The sequence below is a fragment of the Thunnus thynnus genome, chromosome 4 (genome assembly GCF_963924715.1).
Source record: "Thunnus thynnus chromosome 4, fThuThy2.1, whole genome shotgun sequence".
NCBI classification, from domain to species: Eukaryota; Metazoa; Chordata; class Actinopteri; order Scombriformes; family Scombridae; genus Thunnus; species Thunnus thynnus.
The window spans coordinates 22,067,898-22,093,235 of NC_089520.1; the positions used below are offsets into that span (position 1 = coordinate 22,067,898).

At 40.9% G+C, this 25,338-nt stretch overlaps 3 protein-coding genes across 13 annotated transcripts in view; 1 reads left to right on the top strand and 2 right to left on the bottom strand.

Moving 5' to 3' along the window:
* LOC137181687 (inositol 1,4,5-trisphosphate-gated calcium channel ITPR1) overlaps positions 1-3,265 on the bottom strand; it is a 75,901-nt gene extending 72,636 nt beyond the window's left edge. For 8 of the 9 annotated variants that reach the window (XM_067587563.1, XM_067587558.1, XM_067587562.1 and 5 more), the window contains exons 1-2: positions 2,783-3,265; positions 1,712-1,812 (exon numbers count right to left, since the gene is read on the bottom strand). In XM_067587563.1, the coding sequence (XP_067443664.1) occupies positions 1,712-1,803 (92 nt within the window). In that variant the 5' untranslated portion in view covers positions 1,804-1,812; positions 2,783-3,265. Of the gene's footprint in view, positions 1-1,711; positions 1,813-2,782 lie in introns of those variants that run through there. The other variant, XM_067587564.1, reaches the window with a different exon arrangement.
* Positions 2,766-11,435, top strand: sumf1 (sulfatase modifying factor 1). 2 transcript variants are annotated; one of them, XM_067587566.1, is made up of 9 exons: positions 2,766-2,892; positions 4,707-4,880; positions 5,011-5,085; positions 7,661-7,743; positions 7,940-8,062; positions 8,189-8,303; positions 9,002-9,115; positions 9,210-9,269; positions 10,196-11,435. In XM_067587566.1, exons 2-9 carry the CDS (start codon positions 4,707-4,709, stop codon positions 10,295-10,297), a joined length of 846 nt encoding a protein of 281 aa, XP_067443667.1. In that variant the 5' UTR covers positions 2,766-2,892; the 3' UTR covers positions 10,298-11,435. The 2 variants fall into 2 exon arrangements, with proteins under 2 accessions (XP_067443667.1, XP_067443666.1); XM_067587565.1 differs by lacking the exon at positions 2,766-2,892 and adding an exon at positions 3,365-3,724.
* A 1,362-nt stretch (positions 11,436-12,797) lies between these two features.
* LOC137181691 (leucine-rich repeat neuronal protein 1-like) lies at positions 12,798-25,104 on the bottom strand. Of its 2 annotated transcripts, XM_067587567.1 has the most exons (3): positions 24,570-25,104; positions 18,414-18,512; positions 12,798-15,924 (listed from the first exon to the last, which is right to left on the bottom strand). In XM_067587567.1, the coding sequence occupies exon 3, from the start codon at positions 15,688-15,690 to the stop codon at positions 13,543-13,545; it is 2,148 nt and encodes a 715-aa protein (XP_067443668.1). In that variant the 5' UTR covers positions 15,691-15,924; positions 18,414-18,512; positions 24,570-25,104; the 3' UTR covers positions 12,798-13,542. The 2 variants fall into 2 exon arrangements, with proteins under 2 accessions (XP_067443668.1, XP_067443669.1); XM_067587568.1 differs by lacking the exon at positions 18,414-18,512.
* Between the last annotated feature and the right edge of the window lie 234 nt (positions 25,105-25,338).

The following is a 25,338-nucleotide window of genomic DNA, read 5'->3' on the forward strand; positions in this document are numbered from 1 at the left end:
AGCTCACATGTAGTTGCAGCTTGTTTACTCTCTCGCTCCACACAATAATGAAATAATTGAGGGTTAGATGACCTGTGGGCAGGCTGGAATTTCTGGTGACAAATTTAGCTTTTACTGGCTTAGAATAACACTTGTCTGGACACAGGCCAAATCCCACATCCATTTGAGGCCTTTTTCCCGGAGAATGTCTACAGTTGTCCAAACAGACCTGTCTACTTCTCCAGTCTGTACACCTCAAGGAACAAGGCTGCAGACTTTGATACAGAGTGAGAAAATATCCGGAGAGAGTTAAGGAGAAATGATTCAGTACGCGTGTGCTTTCAATGCATGCGTGGATGATGATGCACATAACTTGCTAATCCCTCTCAGAGTGCTCAGTGAGCAACCCAAGCGTAATAGCTACCTTTAAACAAAACAGAGAGGTCCTGCTGCAATCTCACCGTGCAAAGCAGCATTTTAACATTTCTAACCTTTTAATTTGCTCACAGACCCTTCTCTCTCTCTCCCGTTACCAAACATTAGCTGGGAATGCTGCTCAGCTGGAGGACTCAAAAAGTTTTCTCTCTTCTCAGTATGCTTTCTTCTTCTAAGGGCAGATGATCTGGAGAATGCTGCTGAGTTGGTGGTTATGCGTGGAGAAGATGGCTCCAGGCCAAAGCTGTCATGACACTTTTGTAAATACAGTACGTGCGCACTTGTATGTGTGAGTGTGTTTGTGTGTACGTGGGAAGCGCTGGAACTCTGGAAAAGGCCACAATGTCTCTATAGTGATTCAGTCTTTGCTGTAGGTCACTCCATTTTTCATGAGCGTTGGGGGGGGGTCCTGGAAACTGAGCTGATAATCCTGATACTGATGCTAGACACTACAGAATGGTACCTGCAAAACATCCGTACAAGATGCCTCTTACTGCACTTTTTTACGTTCAGCTCTAAAGAGGAAGGTTACATGCAACAAGTGTGATTCATTATTGCATATTTTAATGATATTTTAAGGGCAATGGATCCAATCACCAGTCCATTCTGCAGCCCCTACTGATAAGAGTACATGATCAATAAACTCTTTCAGAAAATCAGCCCTGGTTTTATTGTGGGCCAAATGTGAGGTAGAATTGATGGAGGAAGACAGTGTAATATTGCTGAGATTGTGTGGGTGAATGAGTAGCTTGTAAATAGAGTTTTACTATTAGCGTTGAGTATTTTACACAACACCACCTCAGCGTTTCCTCCTCTGTCTCTGCTCCCTCTAACCCCTGCTCCTGCCACAGACACAACACAAACACTTTATCATTAAGTGTGCATTCACCGCCCCTATATTTCCTTTTCTCCCAGCACTATCAGCGGTGGGGTCAGTTGTGGCCAGTGCACCACTTCAAAGGCCTCCCACTGTTATCACAGCTTTGTTCTGTGGGATAAACTGCAAAATTACATCCATTTATCTCTTCTTTACAACATACTCCCATTCTGTCACTGACTGTGGGAACTGATGCCTCAAACGGATGTCTCAAACACAGACTAAAACGTAAAATGCTCTTTCTGATGGCACCGAAATGTGTGTCTCCCTAAATCGAACTTTCTAAAAAAAAGAAAAAAAGAAAAGGTTGCCAATGCTAGAGTGATTTCATTCATTCCAAACATGGCTCAGCTTGCGGAGGAACAGGAGTGTGAAAGCAGGGCCCACACACATAATGTTCGGCCAGTGAGATGGACATACCCCAAGGTGCTGATGAAACCATTGGTGGAACCCTCTGCATACAGGGAGCAGATGTCCCCAATGTGTAGGAAGCTGGACATCTTATCCGACATGTTTGACACCTACAGCAGAGCAAAAAAGTAAAAATGAGTAGAGAATCTTGACTTAACACATTGTGTTCTGAATATTTGAAATGTTATCATCACTATACTCTAAAAAGCAGCAGAAACATCCCTGTTTTCTGTTCTGTCATGTTCATATTTCTAACTTTTATGATAATAATCTCAATTTGCATGTATCCATCTTCAACACTATTAATAGATTCCCATAGTTAATGCCTTCATCAGTGAATTCCAGCTTACATTTGCAGTATGATAATGGCAATGCACTCTCAATATCAGATCATGTAGCTTCAGGGTTCCCAGTTAGGTGGCAGTGCACTTTTTTTTTAAGAGGAGAGGGTTCCCTGAGAGGCCACTACACTGATACCACTGTCTGCCTTTATGGATTTGCATAGACGCTACAGGAAAAATTCTCTGTTTCATGTTACTGTAACCTGTGGATCGTGTTGGTGACTGAAAGCTGAATAGTTAATGATTAGGAGCAGCAACAGCTAACAGGAAGCTTAAGGCACCTGCATGCAACAGGTCATTATTGCAGGTCCACTTCACTCAGGTTATCTGCCTGTTTTTGAAGCGCTGCTCTCTAACTGAGGTCGACAAATCATGACAAAGTAGACAAATAACGGTGGCTGTAAGTGACTATAAACCTAAAATATCACAGCCAAAGTGCTCATCTTCCTAATGTGACCACAAACACACATGAAACATGAGAAAACGCGCGTTAATGGTAGTAGACTGTATCCGCAATCACACAGTTTCACAGCAGTCCGAAATTATTATTATTATATATCGGTGTCAGGCTGATTTAAGTCACCACACTGTGTTCACCACAAGCACTGGCCTTGTTGAGCTGTGAGCAATTTGTTAGCCATTTATGGAGAGCGAACTGAATCTTTTCTCTCTCCGCAGCGAGAAGATAAAGATAGGAAGAGAAGATGGTAAACTGTACAACTTGTGCGCTCAACTTTACCTCGGTTGTGGTAAACGCTCGGATGTTCAGCTCTCCCTGGACCAGCTACGACAACATGACTGTGGCTTTGCCCTCCACCGGCCGATGCTGAGATCCAGCCGTCAGCGACTGTAATAATCCAGTTTTTTTTATTTTTTTTTATGACAGCTCTATCACCTTTCCGCGCCTGGCTGTGGGTTCTTACCGGGGTTGTGTTCACTGAGGCAGGCTGCACACTGGCTGGCTGAGCTGCTGCCTGGCTCACTGCCACTTCTTCTCAAACGGCCGTAGTGTTGATATCTGGGAAATGATGTCCAAATCCATGTGGTCGCATCCTTCCACAGGGGAAATCCAAACTGTAGTATCCCTCCCAATGTGGCGCCTTGATTTATAATGTGGTGCGCAAAAAAAGTCTCTTATCTGAAATATTCTGTCAAACAACACTTTTATAGGTTTTGATTGATATTTGGAGTGGTATTTTTTAAATAAGGCTGCCTTTTTTAATCAACATTAATCTCACTGTCATCTACTGTATTTACAAACTTAATCATTAGTTTAAAATGTTCGTGGCAGATAATAGATATACTCACTCCGGGCAGGAAAGAGTTACTTTTGTGACATCGCAGCCAGCTGACTGACCACGTGACTTTGCGGAAGTAAAAAATATCAACAACATGAGCAGACCTTGAGCCGTGTCTTGCGAAAATGTTGCGCTGTCTGGCTTTGTTGTTCATTTTTGGCTGCGTGAACAAAGTGTTGTGTTCATACGGGGCTCAGTCGGAACCCGCCGCCCCGCAGGGAGCAGCGGGCTGCGGCTGCGACAAGCTGAAGAGAACCGCTGCTGTGGACGGTGCGGTGGAGCAGACAGCATCCGTACACACAGACGCAGCTGTTAAATACTCCAGAGGCGCGAATGAGAGGCTGTCTGAGGCTCAGGAAAATGAGAGGGAATTACAAAGTCAGGTAATCTATCACTGCTCTTCAGTTTGGGTGTATAATCAGTAAAAAATCAGGTGGTGCAGTGTTTGATTGGAATAAAAGACTACCACTTCCTGGGCCAAACTGTTGTAGTAGAAGACTGCATGTTGATGGCAATGCAGTGATATTAGTGGACTATAATCTGAGCTCCCTCTCTTCGTGTCCATTAATAGATCCCAAACTAATATGTGTGAGGCTTTTACTCCCAGATGATCCTGAGAAAGGACAATGTGCTTTATACTCTGTGTTTACACTGTGTCTTTCTTAATAAGCTCCACCAAATCAGATGGTTATAGGCTAATGGTTTAGGTTATAGACCGTTAAGGTCATGGGTAGGGTTTGCCTATCCCAGTGAGGAAGGCAAGATTTTCTGTTTAAGACTCAGCTCAGGTCACAAAGGTTCCCTGTGTGTGGAAAAGCTCAGGTAATTTTCATGCACAATACAAAATACATTCAGAGAGGCACCTTCTGGTACCGCATTGTAAGACAATTTGAAGGGAAAATAAAAAAACATATAAAGAAGAATTAAATAAAGAAGAACGGGGCTGTTGTGTATTTTCAGCTGTGTACATATGACCATTGACTTCTGCATGATCTGTGCATTTAAATAGCACTTATATGCAAGCAACTCAGTGTCAATCTCATGATTATGTTCAGTCTTAAGTTGTCTCTTTATTTGGTGTATTTACTCATTATCATTTTTTTTAAAGTGTATGTAACATGATTGCATAACAACATTGTGTGTCTTTGACTTCTGCAGCAAGTATTGTGCAGTCTAGTGGTCAAATAACTGTCAAAACTATCTTTGCGCTTAGATGAGATTAAGTTTCCAGCCTTTTTAAAGACTCTTAATCCTTTTAATTCTGTAACCTCCTTCTTCAAACTTCAAACAGATTCAAAGGACCGTTTGCCTGTTTGTAATAAGGAGATTAAAATGATTTTTAAAAAGTTTATTTCTTGCGTGCAGATGGTGCTGATTTCTGGAGGAGAGTTCCTGATGGGAACAGACAACCCAGGCATCCCTCCAGATGGCGAGGGCCCTCAGAGGCCGGTCCATTTGGACTCCTTCTACATGGACATCCAGGAAGTAACTAACCGACAGTTCCAGAGGTTCGTCAAGGCCACAGACTACGTTACTGAGGTATTAGTTAATGACTGTATGTTAACAACTGATGCAAAAGCTTTATTGTTGGATTGATAGGAAATTAATTGAATAAATCAAAAGTTTTTATTTAATGTTGCCCCTAAAGTTTTTATCTCTGTGCTTATAGGCAGAGAAATTTGGAGACTCATTTGTTTTCGAGGGAATTTTGAGTGAGACTGTCAAAAGCCAAATCACCCAAGCAGTAAGTATATTTGTTCAGCAAATCTCACACATCTCCAACTTACCTGCACAACTCACTTTCTCTTATGTTACAAAAGTATGAAATATTGTTAGTGCCACGATTGTTAGTCAGCCCAGAATCAGCCCTTGTTTTAAAACTTGTGTACACCTAATATGAAGAGAGTCCGACAAAACTGATGGCCCGGGGCCAGTAAAAGTTAATGCAGGGCACGTTGATTGGCCAACAGCCAATCAGAGTCATGGGTAAGTCCCTTTTAAACACAGCCTTTTCTGCCCTGGCAACATTCATCCATCATACTCATTGTCATACTTACCGGTACTCGAAAAGAATGTCTGCAAAAGAAACATATGAGGCTATGAAAAGAAAGAGGGCCTTTCTACTTTCGTGGAAGCAACAATACTCCTTGGTGGAAAATAGCGACTGTGGAACTATGTTTTATACAGTTTGCTGGTGAAAAACTGACAAGGCTGCTCTTCATTAGCCTAAAGGCTCTAGACATGGAGCAGTTCAACTCCATGTCTGGAGTGGACAGGTGGCTCGTGGACGCAAACAGAAGGAGATCGGAGTGAACACGTGCACACAAAGAAATGTCATTATGTTCTTTCTCTCACTTTTCCATCTTAACAAGTAGATTTCTGCAGATCTGGCAGCATCGTCTTAGTTCTTAAAACAAGAGTGTATGATCAAGGTCATCCATACTCACTGAAATATTATTATCGTAAATTGTGTTCTCTTCTCCCTATGTACTCCGTACTTTCTGGCTTTACACAAAATATGGAGAAACCTACATTTATACACCATTCATTTACTGATCTGATATGTGCCTAATTTTATATTTTGCATATTTGTGTAATATATCAACATTACATATCCATAACTAAAGGAAAACAACCAAATCAATACGATCAATACAATGAATAAATCAGCAAACTTATGGAAAAAAAGTTATTTTCATTTTTGGCTGCTGGGCCAGTAAAAGTCTGATCTACTGGCCAGTTGGGCCAGTGGGGAAAAAATATTATGTTGGACACTGACACACACACGATGGCACATACGGTACACACACCACACCACACACAACCATGTAATCGCTCACAGATAGACACAAACTCTTTGTGGTTGCCATGGAAACTCTGAGCATTCGGGGACAGGGGGAGAAGTTCACACGCTTTGTTTTTCAAGTTGGGCAGACTATGTTTGCTATGATAATTTTTTTTTTAATTGCTAAGCTAAAGTAAAGTTTAAAGTAGTTAAAATAAAATACATATTCCTATGTCAACAATTTAATACAGTATGTGCATGCCAATTGCAAGATGTATTTAGAGATAAATTAAATAGAGGGAAGATATGACAAAAATGCCTACAAATCATGTGGTGTAATGCTTTTATAGAACAAGAAGAAAGAGTTGAATGAGAAGGGCCTGTATCCTTTTGTGTCTTTTGTGTCATGTTCACATATTATTTTGATGTTCCTCCCACCATGATATATTTGAAAATCTTTAGAGTAATATATTCGCACTGAGCCTTTATCTAGAAAACCTACACAGCACTAGCCTCATGGTGCACATATGTTTGGCTTTAGATAGACATGAAGACATATACTACCGTTATTTAAGAGTCTTGAGAATGTTCACCGATTGGCTGTAAAAGGCCTGAGCGCAGCAGGCGTCCTGTAGACGAAAGCCAGACAGCAGGGAATTTACTCCTTCATCTCAGCTGTCATGTGCAGCCTGATCATGTGGCTGAGAAGGTGCTGTGTACCTATGAGTACAGTAACACTGGAAACCATTAGTGCCCTTCAATTCTGTAATGACTGGTCAGATAAAATGACTGTTCATGATGAACCTTGAAGTATTCTGATATCGATCATTACAGTTTTTTAGATTCTAATAAAAAGAATACCGTTCAGTATATGTCACTGAAATTAATCAGAAATTCTTCAATATGCTTCAGTAGACTTTATTTTCTAATCTGAAGTAATCCCAGTTATGCAATACAAAACCAACATGTAGGTATATATTCACTATACATACATGTAAAGGATATCTACAGATAGCATTTGGCCACAAGTTCTCATACAAGTCACACCTTATGTCCTCCTTATGTCCTTATATCCTTTCCTCACCTGGCACAAGTCTTTCATAGAGTTCCTCCAAGAAGGAAATGAGGCGCTCAGTGTTGGCCCATTTAGGAAATGACGTATTTTTATTTTTCAATTATGTTAGATGTAGATGTAGCAGCATGTAGCAACCTGCAGTCTAATTTACAGTAATTTTGTGCTATGTAAGGTTTGTAAATGTAAATTTAATCATGTAAAAAATACTATATTAACATACATGTATGCAAAATGGACTGTAAATACACAGAGTTTTGGTGTGGTGGTGTTTGAGTGAGAAAATGATTTATGAAATTTGAAAGATGTTGTCACTGAATGCATTTTGTGTAATCCACAGTTTTGTTCACATTGTCGTTGTGCTGACTGTGTGAACAGAAAAAGTGAACTCGGTATTGAGAAATGCAGTGTAAATTTAAAAATAAAAAAATGTAACCATCATTTCCATCACTTTGTTATTAGGTGGCTGCTGCCCCCTGGTGGCTGCCAGTCAAAGGGGCCAACTGGAGGCACCCTGAGGGTCCAGACTCCAACATCACAGACAAGTGAGAAGATGCTCCACAGCTAGAAACTCCATAATATTTTAAAGAGTATCCATTTTTTTTTAAGTCTTTCCATGTTAAATATTGATATTCCTTTATTTCTTTTAATTATTTTCTGACAGTTATATGTTATGGCAAAAGTAAACAATGATAAACCAAAAATGAGCTCAGTAATTAAGTTAAAACCTGTTTTTTGTAGGCTGGACCATCCTGTTCTACATGTGTCCTGGGCAGATGCTGTCGCCTACTGCTCCTGGGCTAACAAGAGACTTCCTACAGAGGCTGAATGGGAGTACGCCTGCAGGGGGGGCCTGAAAGACAGGTAGGATATTAACTCATTATGTGACTATAATACGCATCAGTGTGCTTGTGCATGTGTTGAGCTCTTCATATGCTATGTCTTTATCTTTGCATTGTCAATTTCCTGATATACTCCTCCTGCATGTAGACTTTACCCCTGGGGAAACCGGTTGAACCCAAAAGGACAACACTATGCCAACCTCTGGCAGGGGGATTTCCCCAACCATAACTCTGGGGAAGATGGATACATTAAAACCTCACCGGTAAGAGACAGAGAGAACGAGATGCCACAGTATGGGTGTGTTAAAGATGCGTCATATTTTGGGTTAGGGAGGAGGAAGGGTGTCTGTGCTTATGAACCATTGTTACAAAAGTAAAACCTGATTTATAATTGACTTACTGCCTTTAGAATCTACAGGAAATGAAAGGTGCTGGAAATGAGAACTCATAGCTCACAGCTTCCCGAGATCAAATGAATAACTATTAGATGATATTAATCTAATCTCATTCTCCACAAGGGGGGCCTTTAAAGCCCCAATTTAAGAAGTATAAATCATGAATGCGCAGTATGCTCTCAAATTCTTTAAGGGTATGAGCTGCTAGAGGAAAATAATATTTCTATCTTTCTGATCCCACAAGCTGAAATACAGGTATATTTATCATGAAACATGCAACATGTTTGGTTTTATTGTTTTTCAATATATCAGCAGCTTGAGACTGGAAATAGCTTCAGTGGCATCTTGGCAATAGAAAAGAAACACAGATTGAACTACCTGTAAATCCAGATTGCACACTAAATGATGTGTATTTGTGAGTCACTGTTGAACATAGTTAATTCTGGTCAACATACCACACATACCACATCCTCATACACACAGCAATAGGCTTTACATTTTATCAACGGTGTTTCTGATGGTTCATCCTGGTAAGATGTATTATTATTGCTCTCCCTACCCTGCAGGTGATGTCCTTTCCCGCCAATGGTTTTGGTCTGTATGACATGGTGGGGAATGCATGGGAGTGGACCTCAGACTGGTGGACTGTGCATCACACCACAGAGCAGCAAGACAACCCAGTAATAACCCATTACCACTAAGCTTTTGGCTCTGATTGCCAAGAGTTTTTGAGGTTTCGTTTTTTTAATATCTCCTCATTATTACCTTTTTCAGAAAGGTCCTCCTTCAGGCACAGACAAGGTGAAGAAGGGAGGGTCATACATGTGCCACAAGGTAAAGAATACAACCGCTTCATCATTTTATGCTAAATATTCTCTATAGATTTAACCAAAAGATCAAGTTCAATGTCTAGATTGTGAAATGTGAAATTATTAACACCGGTCTGAATGCTTCATGACATATTTGAACTATTAAAATAGCCTCCCAGGTGGCTAGATTTTGTGGGCATTGAGGTATTTTCTTTTTAGATCAGTGAAAGCAAGATATCTCTGGCTGGAGGTGCAAACCTGTTTTATAGCAAGTATTGAATCTAGTCTACAGCAGTGCTGACATTATGATTTGTAAAGAAGTAGGGGAGCTCAACTCTCTATTACTGTCCTCTTTTTTGATAACAAAAATGCCACCTATCCACTATTCTCTCTTTTCTTCCTGGTATGTTAGGCAAAGTAGTTTTTGTGCTACTGTATACAAACCAGTTGGGTCACTTGTTTCGTGGCTCTGCTTGTTCTGAATGCTGTTTCAAGACACTTAAAACTGTGAAATTCTCATAATATCCATGTGGGGTATGAGAGAAGTCATATCAACACAAATGGTACATTTACTTTATCTGCAACACCGCTGGAGCCACCCACTGGTGACCAATCCAGTTTGCTTGCCACCAGCATTGGTTGCCATGAGAATGTAACTAATTGCATGCAAAGTAAGTCCTAAGTACAGAGGTCTGTTTGTTTCATATGAATAAACCACATGAGGGAGGAGAGGACAACATTCAGACATGCTTGGAATATACACAGTCAGGCTCTGTATAAGATAAACATAACCTTTTCTCAAAAGCAGATTCGCTCAAATCAGAAATAAAGTGGCTAAACTAAACTGGTTGGAGTGTTATGGTCTCCATTATTTGTGTTTCGAAATATAACTAACTACTTTTGCTTATTTATTGATGGTAAATCTCCCTCTCCTATCTCTCCCTCCTCTAGTCATACTGTTACAGGTACCGATGTGCGGCCCGAAGCCAGAACACTCCAGACAGCTCAGCCTCTAATCTTGGTTTTCGCTGTGTCTCTCAGGAGCAACAATGACCTGACTTACTTGACTGAAACACAGGGTCCCTTAAATCAGCTGCTCCCTAACCCAGTGTTGGATGCAGAGTAAACCCATGAAAGCAGTATTTAAATTTGATTGATGTTTTTTTATGTGCCAGCGCATTACCACGCATCTGAAGATGATTCAATAAAAGACAGAGGGCCTCACATGGTTTGGACTCGAGAATGTCCTACATTCCTGGAGATACACTCAGAACTCTTTTTATAACTTTACTTTTTTTCAGACTTTTTCATAAGAAATGAATTGAAAAGACTGTTGTTCCTAAGTCTCTGTTCTCTTTATGTCTCAGAGCACAGTTGGAGAGAACATTATTTCTACTTGGGTCAAAGGACAGGAAGATCAGCGTGGTCTTGTACTGTAAATATAAAAAAAAAAAACGTCTCACTACCTTTGAAAACAATTAGTTGTCATTAACAGCTAAGGGCTTTTGGACAGTTGAGATAAAGAAATCATTAGTAATTTTTGGTAATGTATATTACTGTGAAATTGTGTAAGATAATGTAATATAACATTTCCAAATACAGATAGATCTGTGATAATAGTTATCCGATTTATCTTTTCCTTTGTGTGTATGTGTATGTATGTCTGTGTGTTCTAATTGGAGGTTCGTGTTTTCCTGAATTCTTTTTTTTTGATGAGATTTTTGTTTGTTTGGTTATATCTCTGTTTATAGGATGAAAGAGGCTGAAAGTGCCAGGGCCCAGTGGTCCCTGGTGATGAAAGTGTGAGAATCTATTGTTTTTGTAGAGATTATTATTATTCTTGGACGCCATAGCATTTTTGAGGGGCTTGGGATGCTCACAAACTCACGAAAATTGGCACACATGTCAGAACTGACGAAAATTGCAAAGCTCTGTAGTGATTGGAGTCAGGTGTGGCCACAAGCACCATAGTGCCCCCAAATGCAGGGCCATGTTAGGAAAAAGTTGCTTTGATGTTCATGAAATTCAGTGGGATCATTGCTCTCATCATTCTATACATAATCCTTTTTTTTTTTTTTTTTCGCCCAAAAGGAAATCAGCCATTTTGGATTTCGTGGGTCAATTTCCATTTTACAAACATGTTTGAGGCCTTTAGGATGCACAAAAACTCACAAAGCTTTGCACCCACATTCGAACTAGTAAATATTTTGATTTGATATCACAGTTGGGACTGGGCATGACACATTGTCTCTATAGCACCCCCTAATTACTTTTATCATTTTTGAGGTGCTAGAGTTGCACGAAAACTCACAAAACTTTGCACATACATCAGAAGTGGCAAAACTTGATATCTAATATGGGTCTTGGGCTTGGGTGTGGCAAAATGGCCTAAGGGTGCCCACTACAAAATTTCAAAGTCAAAGCCCCCACCCTTAAATTTGACGTACATGTAATACATACATGTGCATATTGCACAGTTTAAAGCCATTTAAGGGCATTGTACTTTAACAAACTCTTCCTGGAAAATTAACCAGAGCAACTTCAAATTTGGTAGGTGACATCTAAAGACCTTTGTGTTGCTAAATTGCAAAGCTTTTGAGGTTTCATGGAACAACCTTGACGTGGCGTGCTGGTCAATTTTGCCCAAAATATTTTGGGGCATTATACAGGAAGTTGTTGTAACTTGTTGTACATTGTCAACAAGTTAGTTTTTGTGCAGGAAGTCAGCCTTATGTTATAAACATCATCCGATTTACACAAAATGTGAATTGCCCTCTGGAAAATGTATTGCTGGATTATTAATAGTTCACTTATGTAGGATCTTAATTGGCACATAGTTCATCACAATTTCCAGTGCCACATACTGCACACAGGAAATGATATTTGAACCATTCACACAGTGAACAGAGTCGCCAAGTGCTTGCTCATGGGGGAATGTTGGGTCTCTGTAAATTAAAGAGTATGGTCTTGATCTGCTCTATTTGAAAAGTGCCTTGAGATAACTTTTATGTTGTTATGATGTGGTGCTATATATATAGAATAGAATAGAATTGAATTGAATTAAGTGTCCGATAATCCTGAAAATTCAGAGCCACGTCAACCGACCTCCAGTAGTGATACCACAGCTGTCATTCCTTCCAATGCGTGTGAGGTGCAAGGGCCCGTTCATTGCTGCTTGTAGCTTTTATGTTGTGTGTAATTTTTCTGCCTGAAACAGACTGAATTTCATATTTGGCAATACAAAGTAAGAAATAAAGAAAAAAAAACAAGCAAAGCACTTTTTTGTCTTGACGTGACTCCATATTAAATGCCCATGTTACAGTTACAGCTACTAGTGCATCCACTAGAGGGCAGCACATACTCAGTCTGTCTGTCTGTGTCTGAGGGGTATATGTATATGTGGAGAGATATCCATATTGAGGAGATTAGCTTACACAGTATAAGCTCTGATAGTTCAGCCGGTCTGCACTGTGATGGTGCCTGCCTAAACTGAAAGTATATAATATTTGTAGGAGGGAAAAAAAGGCAAATTGTCTGCAAAAGAACCAAAAAATTATTTATTTTGACTTTGTCCATATACATATTGCATGAGAAAATAATAAACTAAGCAATCAACGAAAAAGTCTAGCAAATAAGTGAGCAAAGGGGCTTAAAGTTTCTAGTGTACCTTAGTAAAAAGAAAACTCAAATACAAATGTTTTAACAAACATTTGTATTTCTAGCATTTAACATCACATTTATCAGCAAACTAAAATACTATTCTCTTGCAATTTAAATCAGAAAGTTCAAAGGTATAGTTGATACAACATTACTTCACAATTGCTAACATTCAGTAGACAGTTTAACAAGTCTAAACCCCACTGTCAGCTTTTATTTGAAGTTTATACAAACTCCATTATCTATCAGTGCACAACAGATTACCTGTTTTACAAAACAGAGAAAGAAACACTGATCTCTACTAATGCTTCAAGAAGACTGTCAGCCCCTGCGGCTGTATTATTAACCCGAACAAAAGTGAGTCAAAAAATGCACCACAGAAACAGCATAGCAACTAAGACAATCTGGAGGCTAAATACAGCTGCCATCATGGAGAGTCCAAAACAATTAAGAGATAGAAAGAATCAAACAAAGGCGATACGCTATACTAATAAAAATCCTGTCCTTGATCACTCTGCCTCTTATTAGCAAAGCTGAGAATACAAAAAAACATTTGCAACTTTATTTGACTTTTACCCAAAATGGCAAAAGTGTGTCTTTTTGTGCTGCTGGAGAGGCAGCCAGGCCTCCTTACTAAATCCTCACCACATGTAATAGCTACGTGTGGTGTCAACAGGAGAGGGCTTTCCCTCTGTGCTGCCATCTTTGTCCTTTTCACCGTCAGCCTCCCACAGGTTGATGAGCGGCGGGTAAAGTTCATTCAGGGGGATGGAGGAGGTCTTAAGCATGTATTTCTTCAAGGAATGGTGGTAGTTTTTTCTCTTCCATCTGCGAGCCATGTAAATACCCACAGTGGCCAGACTGAGGAAGGCCAGCATGGTCGCCATGACAGCCAGAACAGCAGCACTTGGGTGCTGGTCTGATAGGTTCAGGGCAAAGGTAGCACCACGTGTTGTCACATTAACGCAAGACTTGTGTGTCTGCAGGTGGATGTTGGAGACTGTGAGGCATACCTCATACTCTGTGGCCGGTTGAAGATGTGTAAGGTTGTACTCATGAACATCGACAGGGACGCGTGCCGTATAGGTGATGTGGGGGTTGTCAATCTTCATGGTGGCTGAGGCCCACTTCAGATTGGAAGACATGACGTTTGAGTTGACTTTCCAGGAGACCAGGATGGAGTGAGACTCAGTCTGCTTGACATAGATTTTCATCACCTGGGCGGTGTCAAGTAGGGTCCCATTTACACGGACTGTGGCGACCCGTGTGTCCGCACCTTCTGTGTTCTGTGCTACACAGGTGTAACGACCAGAATCTTCCACTTGCACATGGGACAACCGCAGGGTCCCCTCACTGCTAACGTGGTACCGCTCTGACATAGTGTCTATGGTGATTTTGGTCCCAAGAGGAGTCACCCAGTAGATCTCAGGCTCTGGCTCAGACATGGCTCGGCAGTCAAGACTGACACTCATGCCCAGCTCGAGGTTCAAGTGGCTGGGGAAGGTATCATGGGATATCAGGGGGATGCACTGCTCTGGTGACTCGAGCAGCCTCAGCTCTCGAACTAGCTGGCCCCTGAGTTCTGGTGGGGATGTGCACATCATGGCCAAGGGCTCCATGAAACGCACAGTGGTCCTGTTGGAACTCATCCACTGAATGACACAGTCACAGCGCAATGGGTTGCTGTGCAGACTGATCTCCCGTAGATTAGGCAACACCTCCACAGTGTGCTGGTAAAGGGCAGTGAGGGCATTATTGTTGAGCATCAGGCTCTCTAGGGAGGGCATGTCCCTGAAGGCCAACCTGTGGACATAAGACAGTTTAGGATTGTTGGTGGCCTCCAGCTTTGTCAGTTCTGGTAGGTTGTCCAGAGCATAGCGATCAAAAGACACTAGTTCCATCATATTGTTGATACCCAATTCCTTGAGATGTACCATGTTCCTGAAGTCTCCTTCCTGGATTTTGTGAACTGGATTTTTGTTTAAATCCAAGAATTTCAGATTGGGAACTTTCTGAAGGGCCAGTTGAGGGATTCTGACCAGTTTGTTGTCATAGAAAGAAATGCTTTCTAGGTTATCCAAACCTACAAATGCATTGCCTGGAACATCAGTGAGATCCATGCCAGCCAGAACCAGGCTCCTCAGGCTTCTTAGAGGCTTAAAGTTCATGTCTAGAAGGCCAATGACAGGGTTCTCTCCAATCATGAGGATCTCAAGGTTTGGTGTTTCTTCAAACCAGCGGCTGTCTATGACATGGAGTTTGTTGGAGTTAAGGTGAAGGCGCAGCAGGCTGCGCAGGCCTGCAAATGCCCGAGGGGAGATGGAGCTTATGTGGTTGTGATTGATGTAGAGCTCCTGGAGGTTGGAGAGGTTTCCCAGGCAGTGGTCTGGCAGCTGGGTGATCTGGTTCTCCTCTAGATGCAGAGTGGTAAGGTGGTTCATGCTTGTGAGGCCCACAGCTTCCACAGTGCTGAAGTTGTTCTGGGATAGGTCCAACTCTGTCAAGTTGAACAGTGCCTCTAGCTCTCCACTGGTGTGAGAGATGGCGTTACTTTGGAGCAACAACACCTGGGTGTCTGTGGAAAGGTTGGTAGGGATGTGTGTCAGCCTCAAGTCATTGCAGTCCACTGTAGTTGCCTCTTTGTAGGTCGACTGGGGGGTGAACCAAGGGCGGATCTCACATACGCACAAATGAGGACATTCTTTGCCATGTACCGGTGACAGAAAGGACAGAAGCAACCCCATGCACAGCCAGATTAGAGGAGGCCAGGGCAGAAAGCTGAGCGCCATGTTGCCTGCTCTCTCTGCTCACACAAAGCTTAGATGAGAGGCAGTGTTCTGGGGAAAGGCCTGGAGAAGGGAAGGTTCATGAGCATTAGTCTCCTTTGCTGCTAGCTAGCTGCAGTTGGCACTTTTCATAAGTGGTGATTTCTAATCCAGAGGCAAATATTTGCTGAAAGAAGGCCCAAGGGACATCTGCTCTTCACCTCTGCTGGTGTTTTTTTCTGTTCTTGGGGTTTAAACCTAAAAAAGACATAAAACAGGTTGATTATTAAAGCATGCAACATAGATATACAAAATTAGCTCTTTGCAAAAAGGTAGAGGATTAGATAACACAGTAAGGAAGTGAAACTGAAAAACAGCTGAATAGAGAAAGTGAGAAAATATGAGGAAAGTGGCAGTTTTCCACAGTGCTACCCCACAGATATTTAGGGGACTAGGTTGACATGTCTAACAGGGCAGAATGAATCTGTCAAATTTGTCTTGTTGCCTCGCTGTCATGTAGACATTCATTCATACCTTTTAATGATCTCCTACACAGACAGACACAGTTTGAAAACAGAGAAAACGTTACTCCTGGATGTTGAAAATCTGTTTCTGAAACTTACACCAAAAACTGCTTAACCACTATATGTTAAACAGTCTCATGGGTGAAAATTACTCTGTTGCTTTACACACAAAGATACCTTCTGTTATAGCTGTTAACATTAAGATTGTGTGTGTGTGTGTGTGTGTGTGTGTGTGTGGATTCAATAACAAAGATATTCTATGTAAAAAACAAAATGAAAGTTTTCTAAAACTAGGTAAACATTTTAATATGGAGTCTCAAGCCATTACCAGACATCTATTTTGACAGACCTGTACTTCATATTAAAGAGAAATCTATAATTTCATCATTCAAGTACCAAAAACTGCCATTTACCTTAGCATACACATAATCTAGCAGATATACATATGATGGAATTTTACTAAAATAAGCTTATCTCAGATGATAAGGTTGATATTAACTCTGCTTCTCTGATGTGTGGCGTATCTGTCTCCTCAGAGATTACAAACATGTTTTCCTCTTTGGGCAGGATAGATTATCTGCACACCAGCCTGATATCAGTGATCTTCTTGAATGTGTGTGTGGGGTGGGCACAGCCGGTAGCTTTGGCTGTGAGCCCATTACACAACAGGCTTAATATACAGGGAGCTCTTCACTGCAATTCACTCACTAGTTATGATACATGCCCATGGAAAGCAATCCTACACATGTGAATTCTACATGTGTAGAATTGTGTAGAAACATGTGTAGCGCGGTGCTGTGTGCACACCAACCTCATCCAAGTTTGGTTAAACCAAAACAAGTGAGGAGAGACATGAGGAGAGACATGTCAGCATAAGCAATGGGGATGAAGAATCAGTCATAATTTTCTTTGAACAAACCCAAAATGTATTCACGTACATTAAACTCTTGTGTAATCACTTTGACTTTCCTTTAAAAATGGAAAAATATAACTACATACTCCTTTTTTTGACACACATTTTTGTGCGCAGGCATTACTGTGTTAGTGTTTGTGTGCAAGTGAGTGATAGAAAAATTGTCGAAAATGGCAATTATCTAAACAACCAAAAGGAATAATCATCTTCTACTGTATATTAATTTATATTAGCAAGAGAGAAAGAGAGACTCTTGGCTTCCTCTCACTCACAAAAACTAAATGCCACTGCGTCTCCGCATCTAGTCTGACTCACACTCATAAAAATTCACATTTATCCTCATAAGCAGACTGAGACTGAGCATTCTGTGCATGTGTGTGTGTGTGTGTGCATGCAAAACAAACACAATGTTGGATGTATTTTGTTTCGCATTAAAACTGACAAATTCCTCTGATATTAACATAAAACAGATAGTGTTATCTCGTCTGTTCACGTGCTGTCTGTTTGTGCCCTTTCTTGCAGTTTGATATTGTACATTTGCATGTACAATAGGAATTCAGTTACAACAACTTATGCAGCAGAAAGTACTTTTAGGCATCATGGCACATCAATGTTTGCTTCTCTTTTATTAAAACCCACATGGTGCCTGGTATCAGGTGGCCTGTCTCTGCAATGACCCGGTCACACTCCAACTGAACTGATTCCCTTAGTGTGACTGAAATGTGACAGCAGCAGGGGTGGAGCAGCGATTTTAAAAGTGTGGGGGTTCTAGAGGTGGGACATGAGCACGGCAACCCCCCGCCTTCGAGCCCTGTTCCAGTCTCAACATGCCAAATCAAAATGAATGCCATGCATTTAAACAATTTTTTCTACTACTGTAGTTGTAACCACTGCTTCAGCTTACCATAAAATATTTACTGAGACTACATGAGTGTAAAAACTCAGCAGAATTTGTTTAGGGTCTCATAGCAGTTTACTACTTACATCCAGTTATTTGTATGAATTGCTGTACTGGAGCATAGCTATCCTTATTATACTTAAGATAATCACAGAGTATCTTTATCCTACTTCCTTACATACCTTATAGACATGAAATTAAAGGAAACTTACACTTCCATTAAAATGAAATGGATAGTTATAGATGCATAACAAATTGAATCCTGGTAACAAATCAGTATCAGTAAAGAGTCGTTTCTGAGTCCATGGACTAGTACAACCTAAACTGTCTTCAATTTTTTTTTAAAAAAGTGTCTCTTTTAGTAGGAATCCAAAGGGGACTTTTAATTGTCTTTAATTGGAAAATTAAATACCAAAAGTTGTCCAGGAGGTTTTGTATCAGCAGGCGTCAGTTCCTCTCCAACAGCCACAGGGAAGAAGCGGCCCCTCTTCATCTGAAGTCCACCTCAAAGCTAACAGGAGAATATCACATAAGCTGGTGATTTGAGGCTAGTGAGTGAAGAGAGTGAGCAACTAGCTCTCACAGGCCACAGCTACAACCATCTGAACCTTTTTTAAGCTCAATAATAAGCAGTAATATTACTGTGGTTTAGCTTTAATTCACAATCCAAACTAGCTCATTCTAACTTATATTAAATGCAAAACACACATTACTCCCTAACATAAGGAGTAAAACTATGATGTCTAAAGCAACATATTCCTTTGACATTTAGATTAAAACAGCATGAACTATGTGAGTTTACATTCTGGACATAGATGTAACTTGTAAAAACTTCTCGCCAAAGTCCGCCTAGCATGGTGGCTAATTAGCGATTAGCATGCTAATAAACATTAATTTGGTCGTTAAGACTTTACCATAAGGCAGGCAACACATTGCCATAAGACAGACAGATGTTACACATCTTACATATGAATGCCCACCTTTGTCTATGACAATTTAAAACAACAGTAGAAGTGACTTTAAAAACCAAATAAATTTGACATCTGGATTACATTTAGGATAGCCTATTTCATTTATGTTCAATGATGTTAGCTGAGCTGACACATCACATAACAAGACAAAGTTACAAAAGAAAATTCTACATTATGTTTATCTGAAAGCGCGGGTGTCACAACATCCGTAACACCCATGGCTGCGACGCCCCTGGACAGCAGGGACCTGCACCTTCTCTTGGCTAGATTCTGACTAAGAATAACTGAATGAATGAATATGTGGCACATGCTTCTGTCTTGAATCATCTATCATTCAATTTCTCAAGTAATCCATTCATATGTCTTTCAATTTGCCTGTAAATATACTTTGCCATGGCATATAGAAATTTACTTGGTAATACATTTGTCTGTCCACCATGTTTTTCACTGCTTGGGTATGAAATCGGAGGAGACAGGCAGAGTAATCACTGCTTTCATGCTGAGGCTATAAAACTCAGACACCTGGCACCAGGTTTCTGGCAGCCTGGCAGCACTATGGGGGTCTGCATCCGTTCCCACCTATCTCTCACTGTGTGTATGTGTTGACCTTATTGACCCAAGGAGGCTCTGCTGAGCACATATGCTCTTTTTCACTGATGGTCTGCTTCATAATCACTGTGGTACACAAATCCATACTTACAAGCTGCCCAGTATTACCTCTGTACTGTTACTTATTGTTGGCCACAGATCAGTTTCACTGTTTTGACTGTAATTAAGAATCTTCCTTAAGCCTAACTTTAAGTCTTACCACATAGCTTTGCCAGCCAAAGACATGATCCTTCACTGGCTTCCCACCTGTGAACAACACAAAGATTTCCTGGCTCCTGCTAGTCAAGGGATTCAAGCTGGCATGTAGCCTGCTGCTCTAACCTCTCAGCCACTGTCGCTCTGCTACACTGTGTGTAGGATAAGATTTATTACAGCCTAAACCTAGATCTACATCTCACACAGTTAACTTAGTGCAGCAAATAGCTTCCATATAGATGCCATTGTTTTTGACATACAACATATTCACGTTTGGACCTCTACAGCCATTTTACCATCCACCATCCATTTTCTACCTGAGTCAACGCATAACTAAACTTTCCGACTTTCCTGTGTCTAGTAACTTACGATTCCCTGTCACTTTCCACCTTTTACATAAAGTGATAAAGCACATTGAAATATTCTTTACTTGCATACATGCATGTAGTCATGTGTGTGCGGGTGTTTCAAGGAATACAGTATTTAGATCAAATAAAACGGATGAATGCCATTATAGGAACAAAGAGTGAGATTTTTTTACCTAATAGCACATATCTATTGTCATAACTACTGATAGTGGATACAAATTAAATATGCTTTCTTGATTTGGAAAACTGGCTCTACAAAGCACTTTCTCTTCAGTACTGTATAAATACTGTTAATTCCCTTATCAGCATTTGTTTTCAGGGTGGAAATGACACGTGCATTGTGAGGAGAAATAGCTAACTTTGTTTTATTACCATTCTGCATCAATGTACTGGCTATTATTCTTGTCTCATAACATGGCAAGAACACCAATAGAGGAGAACTGAGATCTCAGAGGATCATTTTCCTGAGAGAATGAGGTCTGTTATAGCATCATGCTGCACAGATCCACTTTGGTGGGACAACACCTTTATGAACTCTTGTTCTCTGGGATGTGACAGAGATTAGGTCTGAGATTAATTCTCTTGCTGCCAAAGCAAGACTGGACCCGTGGTGCCCCAGCACCTGTATCCTGAAAATCTATTGCTAATCTGTTGGCTGGTGCAGCAGATAGCAAATACACTGTCCATACAGTGTTGTAAACATAGTTGAATGCAGGCATATGTAGTGTGTCTACAGCATCCATATCTCCACAAAATACATGTTCAGTTTCCCCTTTCCTATTTGACTCACACACTGCGACATGCATGTATACACAGACCACTGGAAGGAGACAGAAAAATCCCTCAACAGCTTGGCATTATCCAGCTGACTGTCTGAATTGAATCCTCCAGTAGGAGGGATTTACTCTCTTTGCTCACCCAATCCTTATGAGGTTTTAATCTAAGCACACATTGCACATATAAAACACACATGTACAACTACATATCCACAGTCGCTGATATTTTCACTTCCCATAAATCTTCACTGGTCCTGAGAACCAAAGCAAGAAAGCAAGATGTAATTGTGGGACATAATGAGGCTTGTCTGCTCCATGCCAAGGAATCATAAATACATTTATAAAACAGGGTCTCTGGACAATACAGGGACCAATGAAGATAATCAGAGCGACTAACGAAACACAGGCGTGCAGTCAGACGCAATGTGAGTATATGTGGGCAGGCAGCAGTCACTGTTCTCAGCTGAAGATGTAAGAAAGGCTCCTTGTTTTGTGGACTGGACTCACCAAGAGGACTTGTCAACAGTCAAACTCTTAGGTTGTTTTGAAGTGATTTCTGTAACCTTGATTTTCCACCTTTTAAGAGCTTAAATGCAATGCTACTGACATTACACTTTGCCATGTGCCTCCGGTGCAGCCAAGAGGAACCTCACTTGATAGCACACTGCATCATTTTTCATAGGAGGCAATGCTTCCCCCCTCTGTTTCTAAGGCCCTTTTCACTGGGTGCAAAATGTAAGCAGTGTTTCTGAATCAGCAGCCGCACAACAGGCTCACAGACATGCCGTCCCCATAGCAACGGCTATGCCACCGGCATGTCTGTTTCATAACCAAATGAGAAGACATGAGAAGACAGCTATTAGTTCCATCAGGCAGCTAAAAGAATATGCCACTGAGAACTGCCACCAGTATAAGAAGGTGAGTGCAGCATGAAACCACATATAATAACAGAGCATGTGTGCATGATATGGCTGTGCTTATGCTATGATTAGTAGCACCATATCATGCACATGTGCACAAATGTCTGACTCTTTCTCCACATTAGCATACACCACATTGCAATAATATATCTCCAGATTTCTACAGTAAAGCTATCAGTTTTAATCCAGAGCTATCATGTGGTGCTGGAAAGCTGAGTAGTGCTGCCTGATGTTTTCTCCATGTCCTCACTGCGCTGGCCGGCCTGAGAGACATCCTATTCCTACTCTATTAGTATGCAAGAGTCTCAGTTCACATCACACAAGGCTTTGGTGCAGCTGCTGATGGCAGAGGTGTAGAGCCGAGGAGGAGAACGATGCATGTCCACTCAGTCAGAAAGAAGAGGGAAAGTAAAGAGGGAGAGGATGGAGAGCTCTGCTTCAATTGGAAGGCCACAGGAGGAAACTGCTGAACTGAAAAAACGCAACAGGGCTGAAGGTACAATAAGAAGATCCAATACTATGTATGGAATTTAAGAAAAGTATGCTGCATAGTGTAACAATGCTTCTTCAGACTCCATTAAGGTTTAAAAGTCACAGTGTGGCAAATTGTCTCTGTATTTCTATTTACTGCAAATCTATACGGTAGCTTTATTTCCCTGTGGAACTCAGATGGATCTTGACACAATTTTTCTTCTCTGGCTTTCTTTTTTTTTCTCCTTTTTTTGCCCTCATCCTCCCCCTCTACTTCATCTCTCCTTCCAGTTGCAATGTCGGTGAAAAGCCAATATGCTGTCATTGGAGCATCGATCAATCATACTGACTGTGCCAAAGTCTCTAATCTCAGGGGAATCCCCATTTGAAACAATGTTGAGGACAAGGAAGATTAACTTGCGTGGTTCAAATTGACTGCAAAACCAAAGAGAACATGCCAATAATAACGCTTTTAAAATAGACTTTTATAAATGTGCATTATTAAAACATTGTTGTGGATGTAATTTTGTTCTTGTTAAACTGTAATTGCGCATTTTATTTGAACTTTTTTGAAGTGGTATACAGAATTTAAAATGTATGATTACAATTGAAAGTCTCTTACACCATATCTATCTAGAGGTGGTGGTCAAAGTGATCTCAAAAATTAATTTTCAGTGTATTGCTGATTAAAACAAAGGAAGACAAAACAGCTGACTCACTTCTAACATCTTGACAAAACCTCTCAATGGCCCATCTTGTTTCCGTGTTCCCCTTGAGATCACACTCACAAAGGGAGAAGGTCAAGCTGTTGCACCCTAGTCTCCCCTCCACTGCTGTGGGAACCCCAGCACCAGCACATGCTACAGAGTTAGGCACTAGCGCTCACAATGGCTCCAAACACACACACAGACACACCAAGATGTGTCTTTGTTTCGCCAGGCTCTCACACTTCTCATTACCAGCTGAGGAGATGCGTCACAATGCATTGTGAAGATTGGGGGAAGGTGTGACAGCCCCCTAAACTCTCTTAACATTGGCTCATTGGGTGACATCTGGGTCTCCTTTTATTATCAAGACAAAGTAAACTACACAAAGTTGTGTGGTTGAGGTTGCCAGAAAACATGATAAGGGTGCAAATCATAAGCTATAATGCAGAATGTTTCTCTTGTCTCAATAAAAAGTAAAATGATGAACTGAACTATTAGTCAGATATTAGTGAGTTCTTTGTTGTGTTTGTGATCTCAGTAACAGGTGCCGCTGTAATGCAGCAGCTGAAACAACAGAGCCCACTTGACAAAGGTGACCCTAATAATGCAGACTCCCTTTGCTTTCTCAAACTTCTGAGTAGAAACACTGTATTGTCTGTCTTTCTCCCCCATGTCTGCATTTCAGACATCTGCCAATTTCCCGACCCTTGTAATGTCCATACAAATAGGTCTGATGGAGCACATGAGCCCATAGCTGCTACTCAGCTGTTTCAGCTGCACTCTGCACTGGCGAGTGATACTGCAGTTTGTGTAAATGTTACACTACATTGTCAGTTGAACCCTGTGTCACAGTGCAGTCAAATGTCAGGGCTGCTGACAAGACTACAGATTTAATAATGAGCCCTTTAGAGAATCAATTCACATTGATATTTTGCTTGATATGGCAAAAGCATAAAAAAAGCATGCATGAAACTAATAGCAACTTAACACTGCTGATGTGGTTCCTGCTGTCTTTGTTTCCTTCCCTCTGATCTCTGGTCACTTTATATTTATCAATAGTCTAGTCTTGAGAAAGCTTCATAATAATCATATATGTATGTTGACTGCAGAGCACAGTGTCCTTGCAAATCTAACTCTGCTATAATGCATTTTATTGATAAGACTGACCCAGTGCACACATTGCAGATAATTGCTGAGCAGACATTGATAAATATGGTCAATTTTTAGGATCTGTATTCTGTCTAAATGCAATCTTTGTTTGTTGAAGCTACAGCCTACAAACATTATCTTTCCTCTTTGCGGTGGTAACACGCGCTGCACGAGGAGCCACAGCAGGGAGAACGCGTTATTGTTTCATTTCATCTTTGTTGATCTGTGCATTTCTTAAAACAGAAAAAAAATGATGACTTCATCTATCCGAGTTTATCATTCTGGACGGGTGCTGGAATATTTTCTCATTTCTATCGAACAAAAAAACAAGAAAATAATTTGTGACATTCAATATAGGAATCAAATTTTAGGACATGCATAAAATAAACAGATTGCTCTCACCTATGAAGCGCTGTATCTTCCGTAGGCAAGACTGCTGCAGGCTACTGTATCTGACCCATGCAGTATCCGCAGCTGATACGCGAGGGGTGCAGATTATGTGTTAGAATATTAAAAAAAAAAAAAAAAATCAGCTTTATGAACGCAGATGAATCATATCAGTGGAAAACACCACCTCGGTTGTAAAAATCGGCTCTGATGCCCCGCTGTTGGAGAGACACGGTGATACTTCAGGAGTGGAAACGCTGCAGCGCGCAGCTTCCAGTGACGAGCAGCTGCCTGGTGCAGGTCAGCTGGACTGAGACGAGTCTGACACCGACAGCGGTGCCCGAACAGGCAGCCTCACCATCTGTTCTGTCATCGCCACCATGGGAACAAAAGTCCCACCCTATACCCAGCCACGAGCTGCGAAGTACGAATTATGTGGAGGTGATGGAGCCGCCGGAGGAACCAATGGCATCCAACCGCACTAATGAGATCTCATTGTTTGAATGTTTTGATGTCTTTGACATTTGTTTCCATCACCACTCTTTAAATCAACATAACCGAAGTTCGTTCATCATCAGTTAGGAGATGCTCATTCGAGAAGGATATCAAAAGACTTTTGGGGGTCATGGACACAGAGTTGATAGAAATTTAATGACTTTCTAATTAATAATTCATTATAATTATGGAATGAAATGGACTTTAAAGTGGATCTTATGAGTCTCTCTCTCCCTCTCTCTGCAAACACACACACACATACACCCAAACCAACACTTGCACACAAGAA